The 23,865-nt window shown below is 46.1% G+C and overlaps 1 protein-coding gene across 1 annotated transcript in view; it reads left to right on the top strand.

Annotated features, from left to right (window-relative positions):
• Positions 1-23,865, top strand: part of MORC4 (MORC family CW-type zinc finger 4) — an 844,810-nt gene that overhangs the window by 301,985 nt on the left and 518,960 nt on the right. The window contains exons 7-9 of the mRNA XM_078686304.1: positions 16,495-16,614; positions 18,205-18,516; positions 20,496-20,599. Coding sequence (XP_078542430.1) covers positions 16,495-16,614; positions 18,205-18,516; positions 20,496-20,599 — 536 coding nt within the window. The remainder of the gene's footprint in view (positions 1-16,494; positions 16,615-18,204; positions 18,517-20,495; positions 20,600-23,865) is intronic.

The raw sequence follows: 23,865 nt of genomic DNA, 5'->3' as shown, positions 1-23,865 counted from the left end.
CAACCTTAATTACATCATCGGTGGTGGATAAGGTGGAGGTAACCAGAGCAAGACAGAACATAAAAGATTATTTGACCTCAGCAGAGATAATAAATCATAATAAATGTATCCAAATGAGGTATAAAGAGAGCGAGCATATGGGCAGATACCTAGCCTGGTTGACTAAGCACAGAAACAACAATAATTCTGTAAAACGTTTTCAACTCAGTCTTAGGTAGAGCAGTTACACGACCTCAAGTAATAGCTAAAGGCATTTAGAAATCATTATAAAGAGCCGAATTCAGACTCGTGATGTCCTACTATGGGGAAAATTAAAAGATGGCTAGATTGTATTAGAAATCCAACTATAGCCATAGAGCTACGAGAGCCTATAATCATTCCAATTACTATAGAAGAGGTTATAAAGGCAATGAATTTCATCCCAATTAAAACATTCTTCGTTGAAAGCCTTGAGGAAGTCAGCGGATGTGACGAAACACGTGTCGGCTGTTGTGCTGTTGGATTAAGACTATAGAGCCTTTAAACATCTTGTACAATTAGTTTTCTAATTGTTATGTCCCTGTGAAAGAATAGGGGGTCTCTATGGTCGCTTTTTGAAAACTGTGATGTTTTAATTCATTGCTTTGCTTATATAAAAAAAAACAAATTTTTCTTATGAATCCATCTCTGCTTGTGATTAGTGATATTTTGATAAAATGAATTTAACTCTTGTGTATAAAGGTTGGACATTAAGAAAAATAGATATTACTTTTTGGGGTGCCGGGGTACTAGTATCACATATTGTATTATACGGCAACTGTTCACCTTTGCAGTATGTTCATGCACCCAAGGTAGTGGATGTATTTGTAACCCTGAGTGGCAGCACAACAAATTGTTTGTTTGTCATCTATGATAAGGAAAACCTAGAACATTATCTTAACTGCTCAGTCTGTTACATACTTTTCTCTGAGGTGCGATCTGTTTAGACACTACTATCGTTCTTTTGTACTCTGTCCTTGGACTTGAGTTGCCCTCTGTGCGGGCCAGACTTAATCTCCTGACTGAAGTGCTTCTGCCTGGGGCTCAGTGGAGAAGTGTGGCTCAATGGTTAAAGCAGCAGACCCTGATGAAGAGGTCTAGCCTGGGACCAGGGTTCGATTCCCCGCCTCGGCGGGTCTTGGGCTCAAAAATTCCACAGACCTGATAATTCTCGCCTCGGTGCCTATTCCAATCATGGAGTCCCACTCTGCAACTCTGGGCAATAGCTTGCTTAATCTCCACAACGGCCCCCACAGCGCTAAGGATGCCTGGCCTCCACCTTGGGGGTGCCCATGAGTGTACACCTCACAGGGAAAGCCAGGATGGGTTCCACAGCGGTATTCGTACAAGCGCCTTGAGACCCTTGCGGGTGAGTAGTGCGCTATACAAGTATCAATTTACATTACATTACATTACATTACCTCTGAACACCTATTGCTCTTCAATGAGGCATTCATGGATGTCCTACTAAGCATGTGGTCCAAGCCTAGCACAGAGGATCCTGTCAATAGGACAATTGCACGCTGCCATCTTCCAGCTCCGGGCAACCCAAAGTTCCTCATCAAACACCCCAAAGCTTGGTAGTGCAGGTGTCTACCTCCCAATATGCGTTCCCTTCCGGCCCTCCAGATAGGAAATCCAAGAGGTTGGAATCTCTTGGGAAGAAGATGTTTTCTTCCTCCAGCCTGGCATTATGCAGTTGCAGGGAGTCCTCTGTAGCTTGTTGTGTCCCTGTTGCTCAGAACAGGAGGTCAGACAACTAACCCTTGGAGTCACTCAGGTAGTCTGAAATGAAGAGAGCAGGTGCAGTATTCTTTTGCAGAGAGCAGGGCAGGCCTCAAGCAGCAGGGTAGTCCTCTGGGAAACAAGACAAGCCTCAAGCAGCAGGGCAGTCCTCTGGGAAACAAGGGAAGCCTCAAGCAGCAGGGTAGTCCTCTGGGGGTGAAGGCAGACCTCAAGCAGAGGGCAGACCTCTGGGGAACAAGGTTGGCCTCAAGCAGAATGACCGTCCTCTGGGGAAGAAGGCGGTCCTTCTTATGTAATGTCTATTGGTTCAGGAGTGTAATGAAAAGTGACTCAGGAAGTCCAATATTTATATACGTGGTGCCATCCTTTGAAGTGGGAACATTTATGAGGCTACCCCCACATCTGATTCTAGACAGGTCATCCCTTCCTCTGGAGAGGAGAATTGGCCTAAGGAGGGAAGCTCATTTAAATGTAAGTGGGGCAGGGAAGAAGCTCCACCCCAACAACCCTGGCAGGATAGCCTATCCTACCCACAACTAGTCCACTTTAGAAGCACTTGGGAGGGAAAAATCCAACTTTTTAAAAGTGGCATTTCAAACATTGACATATAAAATCTGACTTTACCATTAAAGAAAATGTAAATTACAGTTCATTTGAGCCCAAAGATGATATTTCTACCTGCTACCAATTAAACGTTAGTACTTGCTAAATGCAATAAACTAACTCAATATTCTCCAAAGGAAGAGTTAGGCCTAACAGTAGTGAAAAACAAATGTATGAGTTTTTCAGTACCAGGACATATAAAACCTAAAACATATGTCCTACTTTTTAACTTTTTAAATACAATGCACCCTGCCCTATGGGTATTTTAGGGCCTAACTTAGGGATGGTTTATATGTATTAAAAAGTAAAAATACGGCCTGGTAAAATGTTTAATTTGGCAGGTCAAAATTATAGTTTAAAACTGCAGGACAGGCTGCAATAGCAGGCCTGAGACATGTTTTAAAGGGCTACTTTAGTGGGTGGCACAATCGGTGCTGCGGACCACCTGGTAGCATTTAAGACCTGGGTACATATAGTATCATATACTAGTGACTTATAAGTATAGTAAATATGCCAAACAGGTGCATCCCAATTTTACTGAACAAACAAAAGCATCCAGGGAACCCAATGCTCCACCACCTGGAGTCATCACTGTATCAATACACCCACATTGCCCACCTGTAATGTCGAGCTGCTCTTTGACAATACATTCAAAAATGTTTTTAACACAAAGAAGAGAGTCAACAAACACATCTGAGTGTTTTTTAACAATCACTGCAATCATGATTTGTAGGTCCTTGTCAAAATGGTATTTTTTCTTCATTTAGGCTCTTCGTTCACAATACAAACACATAGCCAACACGATTCACCTTACAAAGGCTTCCTCAGGGCTGCAACCATAAAAAACAGGTATATAAATCATAAAGACGTAAAACATAAAATCACATCACTATGTTTGGTCTATGAAATAGATTCCTCTGCACATTGACAAACCTGCTAAAAAGTCTGGTGCGTTTACATATAACACTTTGGGAAATGTAAAGAAAACTTGAAATGTAAAGAAAACAGGATACTTGTCTTCTTGTGCATCCACAGTCTGGTTGCTGTAAAACCCTACCTTTTTTCTACCAGACTTTGGTCCTTGGCTTTCATATGCAATGCATGGGGCACACTTGAAAGGAAGGGAAACAGGATCCACACAAGTCTTGCATATCTATTGTCTGGAAAACCCTACTTTTGTTCTACTAGACTTCGGTCTCTGAGCTAATTTTAGGTACACTGGCTACCTCATACTGGGTTTTAGTGTTAGATGTGGGAAGACACTAGGATTAATGTATTACAGCCACCACATACCCCAACCCTCAGAGCTCAAGTTTAGTGTGGCCGAAGATATTTGCCATCTTGATAAATGCCAAAAGAGGGCTGGGTTAGTCTTGGGAAGTTTTACCCCATTGGTTAGGGCATACCTAAGAGTCATTCCCAGCCACTAGCTCATGCCAAGCATAAATGTAGCATCTCTAAGCACCCATTTCAGAACACTTCTGGACCTGACAAAAGAATTGATGAGCACTGAGCCTACTGTGTGTGACCTGAGAGGAGCCATGAAGGACTCAACCTGCTTCTCTTGTATCCAGGACAAAGAAGCGGTCTCTAAGGAAAATATGGCTGACCCCCTGTCCAAGGTGCAGTGATGCAATAAGCTACAAGAATCCTTTCCAGCAAATTTCCATCTGACCAGTGGCAACTGGCCCTGGACTGGGACCTGCTGTTGGCCTCTGCTTGATATCCTGTGAGTTTCTAACGGCCTTCCCAGAGGTCCTGGGTGGCTTTAGAATTGTGCTCATGTGATAGACTTTGACTTAAAGGACTTGTTTGACATGTCAGCCTTATGCTGGTCTTCCCCCAAACCTTTTGCATTCACTCTTCTATTTTTCTGATTTTTTATTTGTTGGTGTTAGAACTCTGTGCACATTACCACTGCTAATCAGTGCTAAAGTGCATCTGCGCACTCCCTAAATATGGTAAAATTGGTGTATATATGATTGGCATATTTAATTTACTTATAATTCCTAGTAAAGTGGTATACCATATACCCAGAACCTGCAACTTAAATGCTACTAGTGGGCCTGCAGTACATATTGTGGACCCCCTTAAGTAGCCCCTCAAAACATGTCCCAGGTCTGTCTTTGCACCTGGATGCAGTTTTACTCTCCCCTTTAACACCTTAGGAGCTAGTAAACAAACCTCCCCAGTGCTGCGCTGTCCATTATCCAGTGCTGAACTGGACGTCCAGCGGTCGCACGCAGCACTGGGGAGGTAGTGCCCGTGACGACCGTTGGCCGACGGCAGCACCTAAAGGGTTAATTATACATCACACCTAAGGTAGGCCCTAGGTAGCCTATAGGAGCATTGTTTTTAAAAGGTTGGGCATGTACTTCTAAGTGTTACATGTCCTGATAGTGAAAACTCCTAAATGTATTTTTCACTACTGTGAGGCCTACCTCTCCCATAAGAAAACATTAGGTTGCCTTATTATATTTGATAAGTGCAACATTTTGATTACAAGCAAGTAGGACATCATGTTTGGTGTCTAGGAATTTGTAATTTAGCATCCTCTTTAATGGTAAAGTCGAATGTTAAGTCACAATTTGGAAAATTACAATTTTAGACAGTTGGCATTTTCCTGCACTAGCTATTTTGTGCCTGCAGGATGTTCCTGGTCACATGACTGGGTGTAGTTGGACTTTATATATTTGTCTTAGACAGCCATACAATAGAGCAATTAGGTGTGTCTGGATGAGCCATGCTTGGCAGGATGGGGCGACGACTGGGCATAGCCCAACAGGTAAATAAATTGGCTGTACCTTTTCTTCACACAAAATACTTCACACTACCTCATTGTGCCTGTAGTCAGGCTGGATCCTGGGAAGAAGAAGAACTTCTCCTACTTCAAAGTAAGCACCAGGTATAAAAAAATCTGACCCAGTCTACAGTTCAATTTCTGGACCTGCGTAATGTTTTGCAGAGGACTGTCTGCTGCTGTAGCCTGATGTGTACTTCAGCAGACTGCTTTGCTGTACCTGGAGGGACTGCTGTAATATCTAAGGCTGCTTTGAACCCTGAAGAACCGGGTTTTCTTAGAACCCAGCGGTGCCAGGGACACACCCGATGTCTTCGGATTCACCTGTCTTGGCAAACAGAGACACGGAATACTTCTAGGTGGCGTCAGAGATCAAATGTATTAGCTGCAGCTAGTAACAGTAAACCAAGCAATACAACACGGTGTACAACTCAGGAAACTGCTCAATTTTCGTAGAGCAAGACATCTTCTTTTATGCACAGTTTCAACCCATTACAAATGCACACCCATTGCGGCAAATTCTGACCAATCAAGTACATTTTACACACATTCTTACATTCCAAGGAGCTCACTTTACATCGTACCAACCCACAAGTTAAATATTAGGACTGTCCCAAATTCAATTACCAAAAGCCGGACAAACCCATAATAAAAAGCACTACCCATGTAAGGAAAAGACATGAGAAAAAGAGCAATTCAGATGTAGAGTAGGATAAGATATGTGCAAGAAACTAAACGCTAACGATATCCTGAACAATGATTGGAAAACCAGACAACGATCAACTAAAGAAATTGGCTTCGTGAAAGGGTCAGTTTCAGGTGACGTGGTCAGCATCTTGCAGTTCACTCGCAAGTCGAAAAGGCCATGTTAATATGTACATGAACAACGAAGCCCATGCAACTTTGTTCGTTCGTTTACTTCCACGGCCTACGTGAGGGCAACACAAAATGGCGTCTCGAACAACGCAAAACAAAATGGAGTCCGGTCCCGAAAACCACGGAACCTCAACCGCAGAGGGCTGCCCTGCTGTGTGGTGGTGGTTGGAGACTGCTGCACCAGTAATCCAACCCCCGCATTACAAATTCGGTGGTCAGTCTCGTCAGTTGCGATGGTCCCCTTCCGGTCTGCTATAGCTTGTCTGGTCAAGGTGATAAATAAAGATGGAGTCCAGAACTCTGCAGCAGAAATTGGTGCTGAATAACAGAGGCCTTTTTCCCCTCTAGACACCAGCATCGATCTTCCAGAAAGGCAAGGCAAGATTCCTTTAATGCCTTTCTGGAGATTAAAGACAGTGTCGAAGGTGAGTTAAAAAAATCAGGGCGCCCTAAGTTTTTGAAAAATTCCTGAACATAGGAGAGCCACTTGATCTGTTTAAACCCTTCAAGTTTAATGCAGTCCGCAATAATCACCCTATTAAAAGCAGTTTCTGTTGTAGTCCAGATCTTATGCCACAACAGAATAGGGCTAATTTTAATTAGATCTGAAATAAAGGGTAAAGCTAGTTCTTTATGGCAGACATAAGTGGAGGTGGAACGGGGGACAGCAAGCAAATAACATAGGAATCCATTTTCCTTTGTTTGAATGTCATGGCAATCTGCCACCCCCCATATACCAGCTCCATACACTGCCGTCGATACACATTTGGCCCTGTAGATATCAATCAGGATGCGTACTGGCCTGCCCCCTAGCTTATTTGCGAACTGTTTCAAAACACCAATGGCCCGTGAAAAAGCTAAATTCCTAGTCATGATGGCTGATTTCCAGGTACCCCTTTTTGTTAAAAACTATCCCTAAATAAGAAAAAGTGCTGGTTAAGCCAATCTTTGATTTTTCTAAATGAGTATTACAGGTAATTTTTACCTTATTCGAAAGTCTTCCCTATATTGATCTTAAGGCCCCTATCTCCCATGTATGCCGAGAAGCGGGTTAAAGCCTTCTGGAGGCGGGAAACATCTTTTACAACGAAACTTTTACAACGCACTACCATTACGACGCAACTTTTACAACGCAAACTATTACAACGCATAGCATTTGGGGGTGCTCTAGGATAGGGAATAGGTTAATTTACTATCCAATAACCTTCCCTAGTGTCCACGGGGACTGGAGTTGGAATAGTAAATTAAACTATTCACTATCCAGCGCCCAAAAGCATTATGCGTTGTAATGGTATGCGTTGTAAAACTTGCGATGTAAAGGTAGGCGTTGTAAAAGTATGCGTTGTAATGTCATACATCCTCTGGAGGCCTATTTGAGTTCTGACCATAATAACCGCATCATCGGCATACAGTAAGATAGGGACGCGTTCTCCCTCAATTTGGGGGTAATCCACCTCCAATTTTATTAAATGGTCTGCCACCCCGCTGATGTACAAATTAAAAAGAAATGGAGCCAGGATACATCCCTGGCGGACGCCTTTCTCAATTGGGAATTTAGACGTACATTCACCTGTTTTCCCGTAGCGGACTTTGGCCCCTGCTCCTCTGTATAACTCTTTAAGAAAGTTAAGAATGTTAAAATCAATGCCTAGATCAGCTAAGGTGGCCCACATAATGTCATGGTTCAGGCAATCGAAGGCCGAGCTAAGATCTACACAGGTCATAAATAGATTTCCCTTCTTTGCTGCCGTATATTTATCTATTAGCAGGGCCAGATTTAGGCCTTGTTCGACAGTACCAAGACCTGACCAAAAACCATACTGAAATTTGGAGAGGACAGCTTACTCCTCAGCCCATGTCTGGAGGCGATTTAAAAGAATTCTGCCCGCCACCTTCATCAACGAGTCGAGGAGGGAGATCGGCCTATAGCATTTGGGGTTGTTTCGATCCCCCTTTTTAAATATTGGCACTACAATAGCTTCCTGCCAAGTAGTTGGAAAGCCCTTGATGTTACAGCTATTTAAAACATTGGTCAGGAGCGGTGCCCACAGGGCGACGTTATCCTTATAGATGTCAATTGGAATACCATCTGGTCCCAGTGCTTTGCTATTAATACTATCTGCTAAAGCTGATTCCACTTCTGCTAGAGAGAAAACTACATTGAGGGGAAATAGATCTAATGCCCCAGGTTCTGTAGTTCTCGACTGTCCCGGTCCTGAACACATTGATCCAGGGCGAGTCTCTTGGTGGTATAGCTTGGTAAAGTATTTTACCCAAAGGTTTTCCTCTATAGCAATCTCTACCTGGTCAGAGTTCCTTTCCACAAAAAATGAGGCGTTGACTGCGTTCCAGAATGCAGTAGTATCTTTAAGTGCCCTCGCCTTAATGAATGCGTCCCATGCTGCCTGCTTCAAATCCTTTCTCCGTTTTTGTATGGCAGCCTTGTAGGATGCTCTAGCTACTCTAATATCTAGTAAGTTTCTTGGGACTTTTTTTAGTGTTTGGATCAGGTGAGAGTGTGCTTTTGAGCACTCATGGTTAAACCAGGCCTCAGCTCTACTCTGCCCCACTTTTCGTGCTGGACCAGCTAATTTGTTACTAATATGGACTGAAATTTTTTGAAAGGCTGCAATAACCTTAGTGGGATTAGGATTCTCATCTAGGCAAATCATAAAATCATCTTTCTGGACCTCTACTAAGTTCTTTAAAAAATTAGGCGGATTTACCTTATTCCATTTGATTACGTAACCATTGGTTCTGGCCAAGGAAATCCCATGTAAATATATGTTTTCTGCTACGTTAGGAGCTTTCTTACCATTCCACCCCATTGCATAGCTAGAGCTAATTGGGTAGTGGTCACTGAGTGCAATGTGCTCTGTGTTAAATGAGAGTACACTACGATGGTGACTTGTAGAGACCAATGTGTAATGGATAATAGACCTGGTCCCCCGGCCCAAAAATGTGGGTTGAAAATCGATCGGTGGATCGCAGAGTTCGTTTGCAAAACATAGATCCCACTCGTATAATAAATAATTTAATAAATCCCCGAGCGTGGAGTGCTCGAAGTGTGTACAGGGATCGCCCCTAAGATTCACCATACCACATGTCCCCATACCACTATGTGTACATAAATGGCAATTGAAATCCCCCGTCAGTATAATAAAACGTTCATTCTGATCAGATCCCCGTCCCCTATGCATAGCTTCATTTAATTCCTCTAAGGCCCTATGTTGATCTGCCTTTGGAATGTTGTTGTATAAATTTATCAGAAGAATAGGGTGATTTTAACCTGCCCTTAGGGAAAGGACCTGAAAGTACTGTGAGCCCCCTTTAGATAAGCAATTAATAGTTAGATTAATTTTATTAGAGATAAAGGTACATAACCCCCCAGAACATCTCCCTCTGTTATTGGGTTGTGCTGCTAAAAAATATGTGCAGTAAACCACTAGGTGTATCTCAACCTTCTCCCAACATTCCTGCAAACAGATTACTTCAAAATCTACAAGTTCCAGGAAAGTTGGGTCCTTTACTTTGTTCGAGAGACCCGCTATGTTCCATGATAATAGCCCCATCCTAACCCTTTGGGCATGTCTTTGAATCCCTGCGTCTTGCATGCTAGGGTAAGAAGTTCGGCCTGGGCTGGGTATGTGAGCCAGTCTAACATCATCGTCCCTCATAACCTCAGCGGGCAATATACTTCGAGTTGGGCTACTTATACTGGGTGTCTCGGTGAAGGTTTTTACTGGTGAACTTAACCTTAACTTCTCGTTTACTGTGGGTCATGAAAGACTAGGGGTTACTACTAGGACCATATCCTTGCCCTCGGGGGCCGGAGCCAGTCAATCTACCATTTCCAGACAATCATATCTATTAGTGGTCTGGATGCCTCTCCAGGTATCTCTAAAGGGTTGGTCTCTATTGAAATTATAGTTACCACTCCAATCCCCCCAATCACCCCCCCAGTCTCGTCTGCCTACTCTTCGCCAATTTCCCTCATAGGCATCAAAATTAAAACCAGAACGCCAGCTAGGGGGATAAAAAAAAGAGAGGCGTTTAGTCTCAATACCTTCGGTTCTGCCCTGCATATTCCATGAACAGATGTGATCAACCGTATGTGGGTCCTCAAAATTTACCACGATACAATCTCCCTGAGTTGTTTTCCTTTCATTTCCTATCCAGTGTACCCTGCGGACCGTTAAGATCCTGCTTGAGCGATTTGGCGGGGGCGGTCTGTTACTGTTTAACCAGTGTTGGACCTTGTTTTTCAATGACCAATTAGCTTCCTCCTTGTGGTCAACCAACTCTGGGACCCCCGTCATAATCACCACATAGGGGGCTGACTCAGGCGGTAAATTCACAATGGGTCTGCGGTCTCCTCCTCCCCTATTCCGTACTCTAGTAAGAGGTGCGGACAGAACCCCACTTGATCTATCTTCCTGATTGGGATGTGTAGTGGGAATCTTGGTGTTAATTCCCTTATTGTTCTATGTAACTACAGGGGTATTTGATTTTGTCTGCACCACTGGGGTAGGTAAAGTTTTTATATTTGTAGGGGGCGCGACCAATTTATTGATTTGAGGATTAGAAGATTGATTAAGTTTGTTGACCCCTTTTTCGGTAGCACTTTAGTTGTTCCATTTTTAATGAGTGCACCTACTTCGGTTAACTGTTTCTCTATGCAGGACAGTCTGACCTCTAAAGGGGAAAGATGGAGTTTGATAAGCTCACCCATTTTAGTTACAAATCGCCCCTCCGCTTCGTCAGTATCAGTGTCGCCCACAAGGATAGCAGAAGCCTCGAGGCTTACTGAGCTGACTTCCCCGTTTGTGGAGTCTAAATCTGGATGTGCTTGACCCGGTAGTGCTGGTTGGTCAGATTCCTCACTAGTATTATCAGGTACATTTTGTATTACCCCAATTTTTTCAGTATTCTTCTTTATGTCCTTTTTTTTATCCTTTTTTTTCTTCTTTGGTATGGCGCCCTCCATCCGCCCCATAGATTGCCCACTAACATTATTGCCTCCCGATAAATTTAGAATTAATTCCGGGGATTTTTCCAAGGCAAGGCTTAGCTGTGAGTCAGTTAAAAAATCGGATACTGATAGGTCCACCTCTTTCGGCACTCTATGGATTTCAACTTGAGCATGCACAAGGCCTCCATCCTTAGCCTTAACGGGGTTCTAGCAGCTGAAATAAGGCCCAGGGACGATCTTTTCTTTGCCAGGGCAAGGTCTTGGGAGACTCTACGTTCCATTTGGATAATCTCTTGATCAATAAACGAATTTGCCCTTATGATAAAGCTATCTATTGGGCCTGTAAGTTTCCCCCCCCCCCCCGCTGCTGTTTTACTCCGTGAGCCTCGGGTAGACATGATGTTTGCTGGACCCCGGGCTTGAACACAGAGGCACGTCTAGCATACAGAAAAGTATAATATATTAGGCGAAAACTTATACAGAAGCAAAATGTGACTTACAGATTAAACAAACTCAGGGCTTAGAGAGGGGGCCCAGTCCAGTCTCGCTCAGTCACGAACGGGCACAAACGGGCCAGCCTTTGGCCCGGGCTTCGCCCCGTGCTCCGTCCCGCGCGCGTCCCGCGGTCCACGGCAAGGGGTGTGTTTAAATAATCAATGTTGGGGGCGGGAAGAGACACCAACTGCGCTCAGTTGATATAGCGCGTGGAACGCTGGGTCTCGCAGTCCCGATCCTGCCGGTCGTCGAAATTGGCCCCAAATTGGCGTGGAAGCAGAAGTCCTTGACAGAACCAGGGATTCAGGCTGGATACAGGCAAAGAGAAGTCCAAAAGCACACTGACCCACACGGCTTGCGAGCGGCTCCCGCGAAGTGGGGGCCGCGAGCCATAAGTAGCTGCAGAGGCACTAGGGGCGGGAAGAGACACCAGCTGCGCTCAGTTGGTATAGCGCGTGGAACGCTGGGTCTCGCAGTCCCGACCCTGCCGGTCGTAGAAATTGGCCCCAAATCGGCGTGGAAGCAGAAGTCCTTGACAGAACCAGGGATTCAGGCTGGATACAGGCAAAGAGAAGTCCAAAAGCACACTGACCCACACGGCTTGCGAGCGGCTCCCGCGAAGCGGGGGCCGCGAGCCGTAAGTAGCTGCAGAGGCACTTGGGGCGGGAAGAGACACCAGCTGCGCTCAGTTGATATAGCGCGTGGAACGCTGGGTCTCGCAGTCCCGACCCTGCCGGTCGTCGAAATTGGCCCCAAATCGGCATGGAAGCAGAAGTCCTTGACAGCACCACGGATTCAGGCTGGATACAGGCAAAGAGAAGTCCAAAAACACACTGACCCACACAGCTTGCGAGCGGCTCCCGCGAAGCGGGGGCCGCGAGCCGTAAGTAGCTGCAGAGGCACTAGGGGCGGGAAGAGACACCAGCTGCGCTCAGTTGGTATAGCGCGTGGAACGCTAGGTCTCGCAGTCCCGACCCTGCCGGTCGTCGAAATTGGCCCCAAATCGGCGTGGAAGCAGAAGTCCTTGACAGAACCAGGGATTCAGGCTGTATACAGGCAAAGAGAAGTCCAAAAGCACACTGACCCACACGGCTTGCGAGCGGCTCCCGCGAAGCGGGGGCCGCGAGCTGTAAGTAGCTGCAGAGGCACTAGGGGCGGGAAGAGACACCAGCTGCGCTCAGTTGATATAGCGCGTGGAACGCTGGGTCTCGCAGTCCCGACCCTGCCGGTCGTCGAAATTGGCCCCAAATCGGCATGGAAGCAGAAGTCCTTGACAGAACCAGGGATTCAGGCTGGATACAGGCAAAGAGAAGTCCAAAAGCGCACTGACCCACACGGCTTGCGAGCGGCTCCCGCGAAGCGGGGGCCGCGAGCCGTATGTAGCTGCAGAGGTACTTGGGGCGGGAAGAGACACCAGCTGTGCTCAGTTGGTATAGCGCGTGGAACGCTGGGTCTCGCAGTCCCGACCCTGCCGGTCGTCGAGATTGGCCCCAAATCGGCGTGGAAGCAGAAGTCCTTGACAGAACCAGGGATTCAGGCTGGATACAGGCAAAGAGAAGTCCAAAAGCACACTGACCCACGCGGCTTGCGAGCGGCACCTGTTATGTTTCTGTTATGTTTTTAATATATTACTGTTTGTGTGCTGCGTAAATAGTTTACAAATTGCTTCTAATTAAAGCCCGTCTACTTTTGAGCCAAGCTACAAGAGGGTTAAGCATATGTCAATTTAGTGACTTTTATGGCTCACCTTGACAACAATTGTGGCTGTTCCTTGAGAAGGGTAACACTCCACTAAAACAGTAGCCTAGTTTCTCACCGGACTAAAGTCAGAAGGTAAACATCTTTGACTAGGACAAACCTGGTTAGTGTTTTGCATTTTGTCTTTACTACTGTTTATGTACTGCATAAATACTTATTTGTTTTCTACCATAGCTACAAGGTTGTAGAGCTCATGTTAATTTAGTGAATTTCAAGGGTCACCCTGAGTGAGATTATGATTATTGCATGAAGTGGCTACTTACCCTCCACCCCCCAGCACTTACCTCAATTTCTTACAGGATGCAACCAATGTAAGAAGTCATTGATTGACCAAATACTCTACTCCACTCTACACCACTGCATGACACTCCATGACACTCTACTCCATTCTATGCTTCTCCACTCTAGGCCCCTCCACTGTACTTCTCTATACAACACTCTACACCCTCCATGCCACTCTACAACAGTCCATGACACTCTATGCCACTTAACACTACTTCACAAGACCCCACTCTACATCACTCCATGACACTCTATGCCACTCCATGAAACTCCTCTGTACTCAACTCCATGCCACTCTATGACGCTCCATGCCACTCGATGATACTCTGTGCAACTCCATTCTATGACACTCTAATCCACCCTATGCCATGTCGCTCTCTACTCCACTTTACACAACTTTCTCTATGCCACTCCACACCATTTTACTTCACTCTATACCACTCTTCTTTCCTCCATGACACTACTCAATCTACACCACTTCACTCCACAACACTCCACGGCATTCCACTTATCAACATGCCACTCCACTCCACTCCACAACCTGCCACTCTACTCTATGCCTCTCCATTCTAAGGGACTCTATGACATGCCACTCTGCGACATGCCACTTGAGTCTACTCTAATGTATGCCACTCCACTCTACGTTACCCCTCTCTTTGTCATTCCACTATATGCCTCGCCACTCTATGCTATTCTATAGCACACCACTCTACTCTACACCATGACATTTCACTCTACGCCCCTCCACTCTACTCCCTCACTGTATGCCACAACACTCTACATCACACCACATCACACCACTCTATGACATGACACCCTCCACCACTCCACTCTACAACAAGCCACTCTTAAACACTTCAGCCTATGACAATCTACTTCACTTTACAACACTCCTGTCTATGACACTTGACTCCACTCTACAATATTCCACTTTACACCACTCCACTCTATGACATTCTACTCCACTCTATGACACTCTAATTCACTCTACGACACTACTCCACTCTATGACACCCTACTCACCACTACGACACCATACTCCCCTCCACTCATTTACACACTACTCCACTCTACCCAACTCCCTCTATGCCACTTCAATCCACTCTACTCTTTGACACACTACTCCATTCTACTCCACTACGCCACTTCAGGCCACTCCACTTTACGCCACTTTATGCCACTCCACTCTACAAAACTCTATTTCATTCCACTCTACAACTCTCTACTCCATTCTATGTCACTCCACTGCAGAACACTCCACTCTGCAACTCTATACTCCACTATATGCCACCCCACCCTACTTTACAACACTCCACAACACTCTATGACACTCCACTCTATGACACTATTCTATGACACTCCAATCTAAAACACTCCACCTCACTCTATGACAATCTTCTCCACTCTATAGCACTCCACGAAAATCTACTCCACTCTGCCTCTCTACTCTGCGCAACTCCCTCTATACCACTTCATGCCACTTTACACCACTCTACGCCACTCTATGTCACCCTACTCTATGCCACTCTCTTCCACTCCACGACACTCTATTTCACATTGTGCGCCTCCACTCTACACCCCTCCACTTTACTCCACTCTACAACAGTCCTCTCTCTATAACACTGCACCACACTCTATTCCGCTCTTCACCACTGTGCTTTACTGCACGACACTCCACTCTACACCACTCCTTGACACTCTATGCCACTCCACTCTAATCCACTGTATTGTACTCCACTCTTCTCTGCTCCACACCACTCCCCAACACCCTTTGTCACTCCATGACACTCTATGCCACGCCATTCTATGAAACTACATTCCACTCTATGCCAGAACACTCTATACCACTGTGCGCAACTCCCTCCATACAACTTCATAACATTTTACTTCAGTCTATGCCATTCCACTCCACTGCCCTCTACTCTACTTAAGTCTACTCTACTCTACTCTACTCTACTCTATTCTACTCTACTCTACTCTACTCTACTCTACTCTACTCTACTCTACTCTACACTACACTACACTACTCTACTCTACTCTACACTACACTACTCTACACTACTCTACTTTATGCCACTTGACTCTACACCACTCTCTGCCACTCCAAAACACTCTACCCCACTCTACTCCACTCTACTCTCTCTCTCTGATACTTCACAACACTCCATGACACTTCGCCACTCTACACCAATCTAGTCCATTCCACTCTACATCACTCCACGTCACTCACACCATTCAATGATGCTCTATGCCACTCTACATCACTCCACGTCACTCACACCATTCAATGACACTCTATGCCACTCCATTCTATGGAACTGTACTCCACACTGTGCTGCAACACTACTCCACTGTACACAACTCCCTCTATGCCACTTAACACCACTTTTCTCCGCTGTAACCACTTCACTCTGCTCTATGACACTCTACTCCAATCCAGAGTACTCCACCATATGACACTCCATGTCACTCTACTCTACAACACTCTACTCCACTCTACGCCACTCCACAGGACTCTACAAAACTCCACTCTACTCTACTCCAATCCATGATACTCTATGCCACTCCACGCCCCTCTACGCCGCTCATGACATTTCACAACACTTCACTCAATGCCACTTTCCTCTATGCCACTAACTTTTAGCCATGCTGAACACACAACATGGCTAAACATTTACAACATGTCTAAATCACATTATCAAAGCCAATAGCCCTTGCATAGGAGACCCATATTGGCTTTGCCAGTTCTTTTTCCACCTGTTTGTGATGATCAAGCGTTTGTTATTTTGTCACGCTATACCCACTATTACCCACAGATGGGCATTTGTTACTAGATGTCTTGTAACATGGGTCTTTTTGTCCCTCTGTGTGCATGTCATATTCAGTTTTCAATTTTTTAATGCTGCAGGTGTGATCATTTATTCCTCCTTAACATTCCTATCAGAACAAGCGTGTGAAGGTAGTATTTGGGATTAACTGTGAGAACAAGGAACAGTTTGGAATTATGATGTACCATAACAACCGACTCATCAAGGCCTATGAGAAAGTGGGCTGCCAGCTCAGGGTAAGTGTTCATTGATATTACACTCATTAACTGAGTCTTTGTCCCAATATCAAGATCACCAGAGTTAGCAAGGTTTCATTGATTCTGGGATTGTTTTACATCATAAGTGACATCTGAAACAATATGAAAAATTTAGTAGCCCACTGCTTCAATTGATGCATGCCTATGGGCAAACATTTTAAAGTATTTCAAAGTAACAAGTACACTACAAAAATAGCCAGCCTATTGTCTTGGATATTTCTGATAGATACATCTGCCAGTGGATTCCTCACCTTGTGAATATCCCCCTGCGCAGCAGCCAATCGGAATCTTTTGTAGCTCTCCACGCCGGCGAGGTCATGGACGGCGTCACAGAGGGCACGACTCCACTCGCGACCCCGCTGACGTCACTGGATCCATAATAGGGCCTCGTCGACGTGATGACGTCAGTTCCCTTTTTTCCACGCCGTCGACGCCAACGGTTTCTTGGGACTCTCCATAGTTACATTGTTGTTATAGTTGTTCTTGTCTGTTCTTCTCGTTTCCTTTCGAAGATGTCTTGGAGGAAATCTGGTTTCAAGCCGGGAGTGTGGGAAGCAGATGTCCACTACTTATCCGCATGAGGACTGCGTATGGTGCTTGTCTTCCGATCACAACGTCGATGGATGTGCGTGTTGCAGGAAGATGACCTCAAAAGATTTAAAGGAAAGGGAAGCGAAGTTGTTCATTGCTAAAATGAAGAAGAGTAAGAAGGCGAGTAAAAGAAGATCGAGGTCGAGGTCGAGATCTCGTTCCGAGTCCAGGTCGGGCTCGAAGTCGGCGTCGGGACATTCGAGGTCGAAGAGGCATAAGAGAAAGAAGCACTCTTCAAGGTGTCACTCTGATAAGGAACCGGCGCCGAAGTCGTCTTCTCCTCGACGTCGCAGTAGTGATGTCGATCCTTCTCATTCAAAACGGGCTCGCCAGAGAATGAAGTATCTCCTGAAGTCGAGGTCTCTCGTTCTCCGACGCCGGCACCATCGGATTCGGTCCATTCTTCGGATCCGGGTGAAGCCGAGCCAGAGCAAGAAGATCAGGAGCAGCCTGAAGAGGTTCCTTTGTCGGCGCCGACGGGCCCGACTCCAGGTACACCGGCTTCGGGCCGGCGCCAGGGAATTATCCCCCTTTTCCGGCTCCAGGCCAAGACCTATCACACTATCTGAATGCAATGTATGGTGTCTTTGCAAGGGCTATGTACCCTTCTGGTGCGCCTGCGGGCCCCATGGGTCCTTTTGCCTTTAATTTGGGTGTCCCTCAGGCATATGCCCAGGCTCCATTTATGCCCTTTCTTCCAGCGACGCCGTCCTGGAATTTTCCGGCGCCGGGGGCTCCGGCGTCGTACCGAGAATCTCCGACGCGTCTGTTCGTCCTCGTTCGGCGCTAGCGTCGCTGTCGGATACGCGTGCGACGCCGGTTCCGAATCTGATGGAGTTGGTTGTGGATCTATCTACTCCATTCCCGAGGATCCACTCCAGGAGGGAGGCCTAAAGGGTTGTGGAAGAGGCACGCTATCAGAAGGACTTGGAGGAAGGTGAACTTCCTGATTCTGAGGACTTTTTTGCGGAATTAAAGGATGCAAGTGGTCTTGATGTCTCCCCTGAGTGGGATTGTTCTCCTGATCCAGATGCTCCTTCTAAGGAGGTTGTCCCATATCACACAGTTGTGAGAAAAGCTGACAAGAAATCAAAAAGGATTGACCAGTCCGCTAAGAAGGTGTTCTCATCAGCGATCATAGCACTGAAGTCATCAAATGCAACTTGTCTGATGGGAAGGTATATCCATGCCTTGATGGATTCCTCTAAACAGTTGCTGCTGAAACTTTCTGATGATGATAGGAAGAACTTTCAGGAGGTTTTGGATGATACCCAAGCTGCTGTGCACCAGGTCATTCAAAGTGGCCTGGATACAGCTGACTCAGTGGCTAGGATTATGGGCTCTGCAGTGGCTACGAGAAGGGGAGCTTGGTTGAAGTCTTCAGACTTTTCGCAAGATGTGCAGGCTACTTTGTTGGACTTACCATTTGACGGTACGGGTCTGTTTGGTAAGAAGGCTGATGCCGCACTTGAAAGATTCAAGGATAGTAAGGCCACGACAAGATCATTTGGCTTGCAGTCCCAGTCTAGAGGATCCTTTCGTAAATACAGAGGATTTGGGAAGTCATCCTTTCATTCGAAAGGGCAGCCTCGTCAGCAGCAACAGCAGCAGCAACAAAATACGCTGTATAAGTCTTATAGAGGAAGAAACAGAGGTCGTCCACGAGATCGCCAACCCTCATCCTCCTCTTCCTCTACCTCCCCTCCTATCACCGCAGCAAAGCAGCCCTAGATTCCCCATTCCCAGTCATGTTGGTCCTGTTGGGGGTCGGCTTACCCATTTTCTGCGGGATTGGGAATCGGTCACTACAGACCAATGGGTTCTCAATATTGTGGAAAATGGGTATGCTCTTCCCTTCAGGGAATTCCCTCCAACTTACCCTCCCTGTCAATGGGCTTGTTCAGAGGAACATCTCCGTCTCCTTCAGGAGGAGGTTCCGTCTTTGTTAAAGAAAGGCGCGATAGAGGTGGTTCCAGAGGAGGAAAGGGGTCAGGGATGCTACTCCCGGTATTTCCTGATTCCCAAGAAGGATGAGAGGCTTCGTTCAATCCTGGATCTCAGGATCTTGAATCTTTATCTGAAACAAGAGAAGTTCAAGATGCTTACCCTTGCGCAGGTTCTTCAGGTTCTTCAGGCGCTGCTGGAAGAAGACTGGATGGTGTCGCTCGACTTGCAGGACGCGTATTTTCACTTCACAATCCTGAAGTCGCACAGGAAGTATCTCCGTTTTACGGTGGGGTCGCAACACTACCAGTTTGCGGTCCTTCCAATTGGTCTTACTACTGCGCCTCGAGTCCTCACCAAGGTGATGGCAGTGGTGGCAGCCCATCTCAGGAGGTCGGGCATTCCTGTATTCCCCTATCTGGATGACTGGCTGATCAAAGCAGAGTCTCCAGAGAAGGTGCTCCATCATCTGCAAGAGACAACTCAGTTGTTGTACAGGTTGGGTTTTTTGATATATGTACCCAAGTCTCACCTGGTGCCCTCACAGCACTACCTGTTTATAGGGGCAGTACTGGACACTACTGTTTGTCGGGCATTCCTGTGTTTCCCAAGGCAACGGAGACCAAAAAATGTCCTAGATACTATTAAAAGACTTTGTCTGCTGATATTACAGACTGACTCCTTTTATGCCTGCCGAGCCGTCCAACCTCTTAAAACAATCTTTATACTTTTTAAGCCTTGAGAAAGTCACGCTGGTGACGAAACACGTGTTGGCTGTTTCAAGTTCTTAGCAACATGGACTGTATAATTATCTCCATTATTGTAAGGATTTTTTATTGCATTATCCAGACTAAACTGTGTCTGAGTCCTTGCAACTGTGTGTATTAAGTTTGGTATTTTGATATTTATGAAATAAACTAATGAATGTCATGATAAATGTACTTTCTGTGCTTCTGTGTCAAGAGGACTTTTCCTGTGCTTGCCAGGGTTTCTTCTGTTGTAAGCTTTTTCACAAGTCACTGCTGTTACTTGTGTTACTGACACCTTAAGTAGTGGAGTGTTTCGTACCCTGAGTGGCACCAATTCTACTCTATCATGCTAATTCACGACTCCAATACCTATTCCTGCTTTGTATGTTGATGTTATTGTTGGGGTTATGAAAATTTTTCTTAGCCTTATAACATTTCTTAATGTTTTCTTACATAGCATTATGTAGCTGTTGTTTTTTGGTGGTATGTGCTATGTTTATAAGTTTTTGTGAACTACGCATAAAATTAAATTTATCTACAAATAAATAAAAATAATTATTTTCTTTTCCTTTCTAGACCACAACTCCTGTAGGTGGTGTTGGTGTAATTGGTGTCATTGAATGCAACTTCCTAAAACCAAGAAACAATAAACTGGATTTTGAAAGCAACAATGACTACCGGTAAGCTACCACTTTGGTGTGCCAGGAGGATTAATAGCGGTATGCCGTCGTATATACTGGAGTACAAGTCTGCATTTTTTAGGGCTGTTCAATCCGTGAACATTCCAAGTCAGTGTGGCCATGTTAGCTCTCCTTCGTAATTCTACTGTGTGAGCATGTCAAGATGAAAAGTTGTATGTGGCGTGTCTGCTCTGTCGTAACTGTGTGAGGAACTAACAAGTGAAGTTGTGAAACTGTATCAGGTGTGATCAAACAATTTTAGAGCACTCACCCCTCCCACACTCAGTGGCTGTCCACTGGGCAATATCCCTGTAACCCTCCCCATTACTGGTGCTGCTGCAAATGCCAACGTGACATATCCCCCCAATCTGTAACATTGTGATCCCACAAGGGAAGTTGGCTATGCCTCGTGGGACCCCGCTCAAACCAACAATAATGAACAATTACCCACCATAAATAAAAACAAGTCTAGTTACGAAAAGCATATTGTTCTAGATTTGCCCAAATGTCTTTTGGTGTATAGTTACTAACCCAATTTCTTGTACAGTGTGGGCACAGTTGAATATCAGTTCGACTACCAAATAGTTCAGCTAGCTTACTGTGAACAAATCCGCACTCGTTCCTGACAATGCTACTTGAGAAGCTCCTCCCGGAGAAGATCCATAGTCTGAGCCTCTTGCCCCCCATGTTGTTTACAAAAATGGTGGACCTCTTCAGGGGTGTCAAAGACTTTTATTTTGCCATTTACGTTGATTCTGAGCCGGACCGGGTACAGCATGAAGTAGCAGATGCCCAGTTTCAGAACCGCTGCTCTGGCCCTTGTAAACTTGCGTCTGGCTTCTTGCACCATAGCTGTAAAGTCTGAATAAAAAGAAATAATGGAGCCCTGCCATGATACTGTCCCCGCTCCCCTGGAAAGTCGAAGTGCAGTGTCTCTGTCGTTGAAATTCAACAACCGTGCCATTATAGGCCTGGGTGGCAGCCCCGGTTTAGGGCAAGGGCCAAGTGTTCTGTGAGCATGTTCCACAACGAAGGCACTTGAAAAAAGTTCTGTACCGAAGAGTTCTGTCAGTAATTGCTCCACAAAACGATCCAGCCTTTCCGTATTGGTTGATTTCGGAACTCCCATAATGCGTACATTATTGCGCCGGCTCCTCGCCTCTAAATCTTCATTCTTTGCTGCAACTGACTTTATTATTCATTACAATTGGTCGACTCGTTTAGTGGCTTGGGCTGCTCCATCTTCCAGATCTGAGGTACGCCCTTCTACCATGTCTAATCTGATGTTGTGGCGGTCAATGCGTTCTCGCAGAACATCAATTCGCCGGTCTAGGGCATCAAATCTAGAGTCGAGTGCTTTGGAGCCAGTTCAGAGCTCCAACAGCAAGGTTGAATTTTACAGAGGCATCATGCCGCCAGTGGCTCCAGGTGCAGCTTCTGCGGCAATGGGGTCCGACTGCTATGTGGTTGCCTTGGCGATGGGTTCGAAGTTGAGCTGTTTTTGCTTTGGGTCTTTTCGCACCATTCCTGGCGGGCGTGTTGGGTTTTGATCAGGGCAGATTTCTGGCAGCGTGATACGTGTCCCAATTTTTGTCAATGCCCTGTCCATCCATGTATTACATTGGTGTGCATGTGGTGATTTGCCAGCCGGATTCCTGCGGATCAAAGGCCCGTTGCCTGTGTGCTCGCTGTAACCTGGGATCCTTAAAGTGTATTTGAAGTGCCTCAGACCCTCTGCTCTTAGTCCTGCCCTCCTCCTTTTGTAGTGGTATTAAGGCTTCCTACAGTCTGTTGTTATGCCAAGAGCGGGGGAGGGGGGCTTACTCACCAGTTATAGGAAAGATGCATCCCGGTTATGTGGTTGAATGTTGTTTCCCTGTCCAGGCAGCCACTTGCAATCCTGTCCGGTTTGTGCAATGTTTCTGTCTACTGCAGGGGAGGCAGAGTGTGCCACTGCTGTATGCCTCTGCAATGAGCCCCCGACCGTGCTCACCAGGCCCCTATGTCACAGGCACTAATTTGTATTGAGGGAGCCTTATTGCCTGTTTGATTGGTGGTGCAGGGGATATTACTGTCATGTCGATTGTTCAATTTCACTTTGAACTGTTCCCCAATCAGGGCCGTTTCTGCCATTAGGCAGGACTAGGCGGTCGCCTAGGGCGGCAAAAGGGGGAGGGCGGCAAACAGTCCTGACAAGTACCATGCATCAGGGCCCCAGGGCGTTACTCTAGCGCAGTTCAGTGTGTGATCTGCATCACCGCACTGAATGCATTATTCACGCATTATAGCGCTGCTCAGCTGTCAATGCAGAGCACTGCTATAATGCACCATATCTTGACTAGTCGGAGAAGCAGTAGCGCAATGCGCGGTATTCCCGGGAGGCTAAAGGGCTGGCAGCTCGTAACTCTTGAGCATTGCTCTCTAACTTACAACAATGTATCCTAGTTAGACACCCCCACCCCGATTCATGAGCGTAGCTGAAGTCAGTCTTTGCCCTGCCAATCGTTGATTATTGAGGTGTTATAGTCTAAGGTCAGTGGGGGGTGAGAGTCAAAAGGCGGCGGGGGCGGGGAAAGGGAATTAGGCTGAGAGCCAGCTTGTAACGGTCATGTGGATGGGATCCTGCCCTGGCCGCACGACTTGACTGCAGCTGACAGGGCCGCCGATCCTGCGACCATCAGTAAGCGCAAGAGTGAACAGCAGACTCTATTTATCCAAAAGTAATTGCAGTCATAGTTTTTGGCAAGTTTGACTTGCAATTCGGCGGTAGCAAGGAGCCGCAGGGGTGCTTATGCCCTGCTCCTCCCTCCCGCTGTGCTGCTGTCCCCTCTCTTTTCCCCATGGTTTTGCCCAGCTCATCTGATGGAGTCGCTGGAAACGAAAGTTGCCAGTGAGTTCTCGGGAGTATCTGATTTTTGACTGCGCAGCAGGTTCCGGGTGTGTGGAGACCCCCGCAAGTCATTAATAATTGCAGGTGGGGTGGCAGGACACTTGACCCCGGTGTTCCCTAGCTTGAGGCCTGCATTTGAAAACCTTTGTATTTTAAAGCCCGTTAGAGTGATGATTATCACTCTGCAGCAATAGAAATTAATGTGTGCTTAGTGCTTCCATTGTCCAAAAATGGAAGGTTCTCGTTCCTGACAGCTGAATTGGTGAAGTGGAGCCGTGTTTGCATAGGTCGGTGTTAATTGTGATGCGCTTTTAAACTATTGTGAAGCAGCCTTTCACTTCCCGCATGGTAGCTTATTTCACTAATTAATTTTCTC

This window comes from Lissotriton helveticus, chromosome 4_1 (assembly GCF_964261635.1).
Source record: "Lissotriton helveticus chromosome 4_1, aLisHel1.1, whole genome shotgun sequence".
Taxonomy (NCBI): domain Eukaryota; kingdom Metazoa; phylum Chordata; class Amphibia; order Caudata; family Salamandridae; genus Lissotriton; species Lissotriton helveticus.
This window is presented reverse-complemented; position numbering and strand designations above follow the sequence as displayed.